The sequence below is a fragment of the Capra hircus genome, chromosome 29, assembly GCF_001704415.2.
Source record: "Capra hircus breed San Clemente chromosome 29, ASM170441v1, whole genome shotgun sequence".
Taxonomy (NCBI): Eukaryota; Metazoa; Chordata; class Mammalia; order Artiodactyla; family Bovidae; genus Capra; species Capra hircus.
The window spans coordinates 45,238,134-45,248,816 of NC_030836.1; the positions used below are offsets into that span (position 1 = coordinate 45,238,134).

Consider the following 10,683-nt stretch of genomic DNA (forward strand, 5'->3'; position numbering starts at 1 on the left):
GATAGTAATCTTGGGCTAACTGTCACATTTGAGTGTGGGGACTAAAAACTTAAATCCAGAATAAGTAGGAGCAGTAGCAGGAAGAACTTTCTAAGGAAAGGTATCATTTCCTGGTGGTAGATCAGAATAATGTCTGATAGAGTGTTAAATTCAAGGAGGTCTACCCTGTGGAGAGGGCTGCCTCACCTGGGGAACTGATGATGAATGGGGGGTTTGCAAGATCCCCCTGGAACTCTGAGGTTTATATCTGAATTTAGATATTTCTTTGGTGTGACCAGTTTCAAGATAAGGTAAAGGTTGTCTATTACATGAGATTTTCTAGGCTGGAGTGAAGTAGAATAAGCTTTCTTTCAAAGAAGGAAAAAAATGTTTGGAAATTTTCCTAATACTATTTCTTTTTTCACAGCTTTAAGGGCATCTTTAACTCTTCTATGTTCCTTGGAGTATAATTACTTAAAAATCAAACTTGCTTTAGTAAACAACATATGATGGAATGCATTTTTATTGAATTATAGTTCACATACTATAAAATTTACCATTTATACAAATTCAGTGGTTCAGTGGTTTTAAGTATATTCACTGTGTTTTCCAACCATCACCACTAAATTCCACATCTCCATCATACCAAAAAAAAAAACTACCTAATTTGCAGTCAGCCTCAGTTCTCCTATCTCCTGTCCCCTGGCAACCACTAATTTACTTTTCTCTCAATGGGTTTGCCTATACTGGGTATTTCGTACAAATAGGATTGTACAATGAGTGGATTTTTGTGTCTGGCTTTTTTCACTTAGTGTAATGTTTTCAAGGCTCATCATCCATGTTATAACAGATAATAGTACTTCATTCCTTTTTACAGTTCAGTAATAGTCCATTGCTCATTTTAGTAATAGTCCATACCACATTTTAAAATCCATTCATCAGCTGATGGACATGTTATTTCCACTTTTTGGCTATTATGACTAATGCTGCTGTAAACATTTTTTGTGTGTAGACATACGTTTATAATTGTTTGGCAGATAGCTAGGAAGAGAATTGCTGGGTCATATGATATAATCTGGTGGCTCAGACAATAAAGAATCTGCCTGCAGTGCAGGAGACGTGGGTTTGATCCCTGGCTCGGGAAGATCCCCTGGAGAAGGAAATGGCTACCCACTCCAGTATTCTTTCCTGGATAATTCCATGGATCATGGAGCCTGGCAGGCCACAGTTCATGCAGTTGCAAAGAGTCAAGACATGACTGAACGACTAACACTTTTTTCACTTTTTCATGATAACTCAAAACTGTTTTCCAAACTGGCTGCATTACTTTACTTTCCCACCAGCACTGTATAATGGTTCCAACTTTTCTCCATCCTTAACAGTTATTATCTATTATTACCACTACTACCATCACACTGGGTATGAAGTAGTACCTCATAGTGGCTTTGATCTGCATATCCCTAAAGAACAATGATGTTGAGCATCTTTTCATGTGCTTATTGGCCATTTACCTCTCTGGAGAAATGTCTATTCAAATTGTGTCAAACCCATTTTTAAATTAGGTTGTTATTTTACAGTTGAACTACGAGTTCTTTATTCTGGATACAAGTCCTTTATCAGATACGATCTTCAAATATTTTTTTCCACTCTTGTGTGCTGACTTTTCACTACCCTTGAAGTGTCCCTTGAAGCACAAAAGTTTTTAATTTTGATGCAGAGGATACCTGTTTTTATATACTTGTATTGAAAAACAAATAGCTCAGAGGATTGGGTTCTGACCTTTGTTTCTCTGTCCAAATTGAACCAAACAGCAGGGCTCTGAAAGGCTATGGTGGTGGTGGTGGTGGTGGTGGTGTCGTGTCCGACTCTTGCGACCCTGTGGACTGTAGCCTGTCAGCCTCCTCTGTCCATGGGGATTCTCTAGGGAAGAATACTGGTGTGGGTTGCCAGTTCCTTCTCCAGGGAATCTTCCCAACCCAGGAATCGAGCCCAGGTCTCCTGGATTGCAGGATATACAAGACTCTAAAATGTGCCCTGTGGCTTCCCATGTTTGACCTCAGTCAGTCATTTGTTTAGCACTTACCCTGTGCAAGGCACTATGCTAGCTTTAAAAGAGATACAGACATGATGAAAGTGAAGTCGCTCAGTTGTGTCCGACTCTTTGCGACCCCATGGACTGTAGCCTACCAGGCTCCTCCGTCCATGGGATTTTCCAGGCAAGAATACTGGAGTGAGGTGCCATTTCCTTACTCTTCAAGGAATTTAAGATGTAGAAAATGGACATAAATACGTAAAATGATGAAAGGGGCGTGCAGTGCCTACCTCAGAGCCCAAGGAGCAGAGCAGATAGTAGATGAGCGACTGGACCTCAGAGAGGAAGGAACTGCCTGGAGTCAGCTGCAAGAGCTCGGAAGGAAGAAGGAAGCCTTGAGGGTGGGAGCTGGGGAGGGGGCTCATGAGCCAGGAGGCAGAGAGGGTCCAGGTGAGGGAGGAAAGCCGCGGAGGGTCCACAAAGCCACCAGGCATGTGGCCTCACTGGGGCTTGTTTGTGCTTCTGCAGAACTCACCTAGGACTTCTCATTTTTTAAGCAGCTGCTCCCAGAGAGAAATGAGGCAGAGCAGAACACGGACAAGGCACATGAGAACGGCAGCCTGGAGCTCCTTGCAGGTAGGATTTCAGCTTTTCAGGGGAGCCCCGGATCAAAGCTGGGAAGTAAAAACCATGACTTCAGAATTTCAGACTGCACCTTACACCAACAGCAGTGTCCTTCCAGGATCTGGCTGGCTCCCACAAGTAGGGTGTTCTGGGGCAGTGGCTATTGTACCAAAAGCTGGTACAATAGGTCTAGAAATTTCTGTTTGTATAGTTACAGATAGCTGCACACGATGGGGTGAGGCCCTCAGTTCAGTCAGTTCTTTTGTGTCTTTTCCCAGTCATTCGTATTGACACTGTGGCTCTCCCTGGTTGGGTTACTGCTCTGTATAGGGCTATGGAATCTGTTCCTGCGTGCAGACACCCCCTCAACCTCCATGAACGTTATAGGGGAGGTGAGAGTGTGTGACGCAGCAGCGATTCTACTGTCTTTACCCCCTCCCTCCAACACTTGAACCACCTTCAGGGCCTGCAGCAGCAGGTGTGCACATGAAAAGAATCATCGCCACTGGTGCCTGAACCTGTATGGTGCAAAAGCCAGGCACTAGTCTGAATTCCAAAAGTATTTTATATAGTAATGCTCTTAATTCTCAAAACGATACTATGGTACTAGTATTATCCTCGTTTTACAGATGAGGAAACTGAGGCCCAGAGATGTCAGTAAACCTACCTGAGTTCGCACAGCTCGTAAATGACAGAGCCAGAACTCGAACCCAGGGAGCCTAGTCTGGCTAAGAGGCCAGACCAGTGGGGATGTACTGTCAGACAAAACAGTGCCCAGGCTTGAGGGAACTGGGGGACTGATTTCAGCATCATGCTTTGTTGGTGAAACTCTTTCCAGGCTAACAGCTATGTGCTGCATGGTGTCTATGCTAAGGTCTAAGATGTGTTTCTGAATCATTCTACTGAATTATATTTTAAATGTGGGGGCTGTTCCTCCTGAAAAGAACCCTGCAGTGAAGGCTTGTATAAATTTAGATTTGGAGATTTAAAAGAATGGAAGTGTATCACCAAACACAATTCAGTATTCACCACACACAATTCAGTATTTGTGCAGTGAAAAGACAAAAGAGTAAGTACTTTCCTTAGAAGAGGGCTTCCCTGGTGGCTCAGATGGTAAAGAATCTGCCTGCAATTCCGGAGACCCGGGTTCAATCCCTGGGTCAGGAAGATACCCTGGAGGAGGAAATGGCAACTCACTCCAGTACTCTTGCCTGGAGAATCCCACGGACAGAGCCTGGCGGGCTACAGTCCATGGGGTCGCACAGTGGGACACAACTGAGCAACACTTTCACTTTCTTTAGAAGAAAGAAATTAACATTTTATTCAGCACCTTCTGTGGACAAGGAAGATGCTAAGCTTTTAGTGACCAGTCTTTCACAGTGACGCTTTGGGGTGGGGAACACTGATGTACTTAGCAGGAGAAGATCTGAATTTCAGCCTACTGCCCTTAAAGCCCATGCTTTCTCTCTACTGAATATTTATGATCTGGTGGATGCCCCCCAGAAGAGTGTTTGAGCCGCTCTGCCTTACAAAGCTGCACCTCGAGTTGTCATCAGTCCTGTGTCCCATGTTGGCAGCCATGCTGAAGAAAATCAACAGTGTGTGACGCCTCAGGCCCATTCCCTGAAGAGCCTTCAGTTTGCCAGTTCTTCCCAGTCTTCCTGGCTTTCTCCTCAGTGGCTACTCCATTCTGTTAAAAATCTACCCAACCTCCTGATTTAGCCTCCTACTTCACTTACTAATCTCTTTTTTTCCATAAACTCACCCAACTTGTACTCCGCCCACTGCCAGACCCTTATCAGCACAGGACCCACCCCTCCAGGGGGCATTACTCCGTCCATTTTCTCGGTGCCATCAGTTATTCCTTCTGTACCTTCAACTCTTTTTCTGAGTTCTTCCTGTCAGGAGGTCCATCTTCAGAAGGACAGCGCCATGATCTTGAACTCCTCCCATCATCTCCCTCACACCGCGATTAGGATTCTCAAAGCAGCAAGCTGCACTCCGTTTGTCTCTCTTTCGTTTCCTCTCTAATCCAGGGCACTGCTTTTCCTGTGCCTCTGAGCTGCACGGCTGTTGTGTGGGAGGGCCTCTTAATTACCAAATTGATTGTGCATTTATCTGTACCATGGCTGGACTGTCTGCAGCACTTGGCACTGTGAGGCTGTGATGCACCAGGTTCTCCTCATCTCTTACCTTCTCTCTTCGACTAGCTTCCTCTGGCCACCCCCAAACAGTGCTCACACCGCACCCCCTTCCTCGCTGCTCTCTTCCATCCCAGGCGCTGACCCCTGCCTCTGGGAACGAGACTCCTCAGTTGGTATGATGAGTCCAGGTCTCTTCTGAGATGGAGACCTGTCTGCTCACTTGGCTGCTCCATATGGTGGGCCCATATGGTCAACTTCCTCTCTCCTGGTATCTTGCCCTCTGCACCCACACCCAAGATCAGCTCTTCTTTCTTTAGTCTGTGTCAGGGTTAGCAGCACCACAGTCGACATATCTAGTTTTTCACATCAGAATCCTGAGATTCATGTGAGATGGCCCTCATTCTAATGATTCACATCCAGTCCCTCATTCTAATGATTCACATCCAGTCTACCACCAAGGCCTGTCAGTTCAGCCTTATGAATACTTCTGACTCCTCCATCCTCACTGCCTTCACTTCTGGGCTCTTGAGGGCTTCCCTCCTCTAACTTGACTCTAAACCACATGTTTGACGAATGATCATTCTGAAATACAAAATTAACTATCTACCTCATGTTTATTCACTGCCTTCCAGTTTCCTATAAATAAAAATCCATTTCTTAGCCTGCCCTGATTCCCACTAACCCATTCAGATTCATCTCCTTGAATCCCCATCTTGCATTTTATGTAGGATACTGCTTAATGCCTTTGCGTGTTTGCCTAACTCTTTCAGCCTGGCATTCCCTTCTTCTACCTTGTGAGTCCAGTGTATTTCTGTTCATCCTTCAAAACCCAGCTCAGACATCTCCTCAAGGAAACCATTCTTCACTTACAGAGATGGTTAACAGCTTCTTTCTGTTTTACCCCCTGGACTTTGTACACACTACTGCACCCTTCCTAGTATCTGTGAGCTGCACCTAGGGAACAGCTTGTTGATCTACGTTCCCAGGACCTGCTCAGGAAAAAGCTATAGACCCAAAAGTAAAGTCTGCACTGCCAAATGAAGCCTCAGCAACAAAGGGGGAGAGAGGTGAGGCCTGGCTTTCCGGCAGGTAGGGAGGAGCTGGATGGTGCAGACTCCACGAGGAACGTGTCAAGTGACCGACTTGGCGCGAGACCCAAGTAGGGGCTTAGTTCAATCCCAGGTGTCTTCTCGGGCCCAGCTCTGTGGGGACAGGGAGACCCCGAAGCCAATGTGCAGCCTCAGCCTGATCCTGTAGACCCGGTGCTGCCGAGTTTTAATGCGGACAGGACCAGCTGAAAGGTTTCTGAGGTGGGAGGGCTAAGAGAGTCTGACTCTTAACTCCTTCCTTTCTCCCAGGCTTTCCCCAGGGGTCTTTCCAGCACAGGACAGGGGAGTGAGATGAGCGGGCTTGTTTTCTCCTAGGGACCGGCGAGCAAACAGAAAACAAGAGGCTCAAGAGAGGCAGCCTAGGCGTGGAGGAGACGCGGGCCTCCCGCTCTGCTGGGGCCCTGAGCCCGTCAGAGGCCGCCTCGCGCCGCGCCGAGCCCACCGCGGCCCCGCTGACCTTTAGCAGAAGCAGGACGGGCCCCGGGAGCGGCCTGGAGGTAACCGAGCTAAGGCCGAGTCGGCAGGGCGGGGACCCGGCTACGGCCGAGGGGTCCTCACCCCAGGTCCCCTTTCCTCCCGCAGGACGCGGTATGGCTGCAGGAAATTTCCAATCTGTCCGAGTGGCTGAGTTCTGGGCCTGGGCCCTGAACCTGGCGCCCTTCCCGGCGCTTCCACACCCACCCAGCCGCCTCCGGGGTCGCCCGTTCCGTTTTTCAATAAACCTGCTCCGCACGCGCAACTTCTGCTTCAGTGTCGGGACGGGACGGGGGCGGGGACGGGGACCGCGCCGTCGGATGACGTCAGCCACGCTTCCGGCAGGCGCGGGCCGGGCGGCAGCGGCATCGCGTCACTGCGGCGCGCCGCGAGTCCGGGCGCGATGGCGGCGCTGGGCGGGGACGGGCTTCGCCTGCTGTCGGTGTCGCGGCCAGAGCGGCAGCCCGAGGCGGCGGCTCTGGGCGGTCCAGGCCCCGGGCTGTGCTGCTGGGTGTCTGTGTTCTCTTGTCTCAGCCTCGCCTGCTCCTACGTGGGCAGCCTCTACGTCTGGAAGAGCGAGCTGCCCAGGTGCGGGGGCTGCGCGCGCGGCCGGAACCCGCGCCTCCGCGGGGCGGGGCTGTGGGCGGGACTTGGCGAAGAGAGGGCGGGCCCGCGCCCTCAAGGGTGGCCGTGGGCCCCCTGAACTTACTGCCTCCTCCTTAGGGACCATCCTGCAGTCATAAAGCGGCGCTTCACCAGTGTCCTGGTGGTGTCAAGTCTCTCGCCCCTCTGCGTGCTACTCTGGAGGGAACTTACAGGCATCCAGGTGCGAAGGAGGCGGGGCAGAGGGCGGCGGGCGACCGATCTCAGGACTCCAGGGGAGGGAGCGAGACTGATGCCCCCTTTCCTGTGGCTCAGCCAGGCACATCCCTGCTCACCCTGATGGGATTCAGGCTGGAGGGCATTTTCCCAGCAGCGCTGCTGCCCCTGCTGCTGACCATGGTGAGTGCTCCTGCTGTGTCTTTCCTTCTCTGCTCTTCGTCGTTAGTGAGACCCTCCTTTTTTTCCTAATCCTGGTTGTGCCCAGCTGTTGACTGGTGAGAGACAAGAATTGTGAGATGGCCCAGGGCCCTCGGGTATGCATAGGTGGGAAATCCTGGCAGAAAACGGGAAGCCTGAAATCTCCTGAGGCCGTGTCAGGGCAAGAGCAGAGGATTGTGAGCCTTTCCTTTGATCGCTCCTGTTTTTCTGTCCTCAGATCCTTTTCTTGGGCCCACTGATGCAGCTTTCCATGGATTGCCCCTGTGACCTGGCAGATGGCCTGAAGGTTGTCCTAGGTGAGTCCTCAGGGCCAAGGGAAAAAAGTAGGCAGTCCGGAATAATGAGAAGGGATCAATGTGCTATGGTAGGACCTGAGATGTTCTGTTTCTCAGCAGTAAAATGGGAACACATATCGGGTGGCCTCTAGGAGTCCGTTCCTAATGTCCAGTGAAGCCTGTAGGAACCCCTAGCAGTATTTGGGGTGGACAGGAGAGCTTGTCCGTTGCTTCCCTTGACCTCCTAGAAGAGAACTGGTCCTGGGCAAATTTTGATGTTTCCAGAATTTACTGTCAGGATACTTTGCCTCAGCTACTATTGCTTTTCCCTTTTAGTCCCCTTGGGATATTGTTTTATACTAGGTCTGATAAACTTTGAATCTTAATCTGTTCTCCCAAGTATTTATGGCCAGGGGAGGTTGTGGGAGAGGGGCCCTTGAGGCCTCTGGGTCACTTTGTTCAACAGCTAGTCTTTCATGGCTTGTCTTGAATCCCTTCCCTAGCCCCTCGCTCCTGGGCCCGCTGCCTCACAGACATGCGTTGGCTGCGAAACCAAGTGATCGCCCCCCTGACAGAGGAGCTGGTGTTCCGGGCCTGCATGCTGCCCATGTTAGCGCCGTGCACGGGCCTGGGCCCTGCTGTGTTCACCTGCCCACTCTTCTTTGGAGTTGGTGAGTTTGTCATGCCTGGTCCTGTTGAGATGGTCCTGGCAGGGAACCAAGAATGGGAAATGGGGGCCAGGGGAGGGCCTGTCCAGCAGGCTGGGAGGAGTGTGACCTGCTTCTCATCTTCCTCTCAGCCCATTTTCACCACATTTTTGAGCAGCTTCGTTTCCGCCAGAGCAGTGTGGGGAGCATCTTTCTGTCTGCAGGTGAGTCCTAGAGAGCTGGCCTGGGGCAGTCCTGGGTTGGGTGCGTGAGGGTGTTCCTGATAGTCGCTCTGGAGGAAGAGTTGGGAACTGAGGGCTCTAGTATCGGAGGGGCTGCTGACCACGGGCTTGGGGTGTAGAGAACAGCCTAGGTGTTGGGGCAGGCAGCCAGGGGAAGGGGGTGTCTCTGGCTGATGGGTGTGCAGTGCTGGGGCAGGAAGGGCATGCAGGTGTGGTCACTCGAGGCCTCCCCGTCTCCAGCGTTCCAGTTCTCCTACACAGCTGTCTTCGGTGCCTACACTGCTTTCCTCTTCATCCGCACAGGTTGGTCCTCAGTCTCTCACGGGTCCCCTGGGGCTCAAGGGCCCACAGGAGTGGGTGGGAAAATGGGAATCTGTGTTTGTTCTAGGAGCAACAAGTTTCTTCTCCCACAGTCCTTGAGACAGGCTGAGCCAGGGTCCTCTGCCTGGTGCGGTTTGAGAGGTGGAAGGACGCAGAGGCCGTGTGTGAGGGTGGATGGGTGGCCGTTGATCTCCTGTTTCGGGGGATGAGGGTCTTAGCCCTGGAAGGGCCTGGGGAGGTAGCGGGGCTGCTCCATGGACTCCTCTGTCTCCCTCCCCAGGTCACCTGATTGGGCCGGTTCTCTGCCACTCCTTCTGCAATTACATGGGCTTTCCTGCCGTGTGTGCAGCCCTGGAGCATCCGCAGAGGCGGCCCCTGCTGGCAGGCTATGCCCTGGGTGTGGGACTCTTCCTGCTTCTGCTCCAGCCCCTCACGGACCCTAAGCTCTACGGCAGCCTTCCCCTTTGTGTCCTTTTGGAACGGGCAGGGGACTCAGAGGCTCCCCTGTGCTCCTGACCCACGCTCCGTACACACTCCTATGAACTCTCATGGGCTTCCCAGCCCCTCCCCGTCAAGGAGTACTTCAGGGGAGGAGCTGATGGGAGGCCCCGAGAACTCAGGAATTTTTGTAGGGGATTGAAGCCAGAGCTAGTTGAATCCCAGGGACCAAGAGAAAGGAGCAGACATCCCAGGACGTGGCCCCTCCTGAAAGGGTCGAGGAGCAGCCGGGAGTGAGGGACGCGGGGCCCCGGAGCCGAGCACTCCTGCCTCGCCGGGGCCTGCTGCTTCCCTGAGCTGCTCTGTGCCCCCTGCCTCTGAAAAGCTGCTCGGGGGTGGAATTTACAGAACCCCCCCAAACTTCCCAGGGTTTTCTCATTGTCTTTTTGCATCAGGACTTTGTATTGGGATATTAAAGAGATTTAACTTGGGTAACATGGCCTTGGACCTTTGGGGATTAGTCTGTTTGGGGTCTTGAGAATATGCTCCGTGCCCCCAACCTGCCCTGAACACTAACCTCTAGGCAGGTCTGCCTGTGCCCAGGTCCCTGGAGCACTGGACAGGATGGGGCCTCTGGCTGCCCTAAGTCTTCAGTGTGCTTCCTGAGCCGGGCCCCAGGTCCTCACCAGGCGGGACTAGGTGGCACGTGCAGGCTCAGCTCATCTGGGCCCCCTGCCTTCTACCTGGGTCGGAGTCGGCCCGTGCCCTGCCCGCAGCGATGGAGCCTCCAGCCTCTGAGAGGGTGGATAGTCCACTGCGGGCCTTCCACCAGGACCTCCCGGTGTCTGCCAGCCTCACGCCACAGAGGAAGCAAGTTTAACCCGAAGAGGAGTCAGCCCAGGCACTGGGGAGGGGCGGCTGTTCTGGGGCTCGCCACCTCTGCCACGCGCTGTGCTCATTTGGCCCCTAGAAGAACCCAGAGCAAAGGCCCAGAGAGCATGTGCAGCCCGGCCCAGCAACACTATAACTCAGGGTTCTTTCTAGAACCTGGCAGTATTCTATTTGCTCTTCCTCTTGTTTTTAGAATGGTCCTTATGTTCTCATTCCTCTGCCCCTAGGACACCTCTCCCTGCCACACACACTTTCTAAAAACATTAATCAAAGAGTATTATCCCTTTAGGTCCCATTCTAGACTTGAGGTTGTCATGAATCCCCTTCCCTGAGGCTGGCGGTTGAAGAAAAGGATTCACTCCCCAGGGTGCCCCCAGGTTGGCTACGACTAAACTATACTGGCTCATGAACGGGCCTTGTGACAGGTGTGTACTGACCTTGCTGGTGAATTTTTCTCTCCCCAAGC

The 10,683-nt window shown here is 51.9% G+C and overlaps 1 protein-coding gene across 15 annotated transcripts in view; it reads left to right on the plus strand.

Annotated features, from left to right (window-relative positions):
- LOC102180829 (CAAX prenyl protease 2) overlaps positions 1 to 9,826 on the plus strand; it is a 90,670-nt gene extending 80,844 nt beyond the window's left edge. For 10 of the 15 annotated variants that reach the window (XM_018043123.1, XM_018043131.1, XM_018043124.1 and 7 more), the window contains 10 exons: positions 2,569 to 2,647; positions 6,204 to 6,385; positions 6,471 to 6,476; positions 7,086 to 7,188; positions 7,285 to 7,364; positions 7,621 to 7,699; positions 8,182 to 8,349; positions 8,478 to 8,549; positions 8,808 to 8,870; positions 9,169 to 9,826. In XM_018043123.1, coding sequence (XP_017898612.1) covers positions 2,569 to 2,647; positions 6,204 to 6,385; positions 6,471 to 6,476; positions 7,086 to 7,188; positions 7,285 to 7,364; positions 7,621 to 7,699; positions 8,182 to 8,349; positions 8,478 to 8,549; positions 8,808 to 8,870; positions 9,169 to 9,404 — 1,068 coding nt within the window. In that variant the 3' untranslated portion in view covers positions 9,405 to 9,826. Of the gene's footprint in view, positions 1 to 2,568; positions 2,648 to 6,203; positions 6,386 to 6,470; positions 6,477 to 6,551; positions 6,951 to 7,085; positions 7,189 to 7,280; positions 7,365 to 7,620; positions 7,700 to 8,181; positions 8,350 to 8,477; positions 8,550 to 8,807; positions 8,871 to 9,168 lie in introns of those variants that run through there. The other 5 variants (XR_001917487.1, XM_018043119.1, XM_018043120.1 and 2 more) reach the window with 5 other exon arrangements.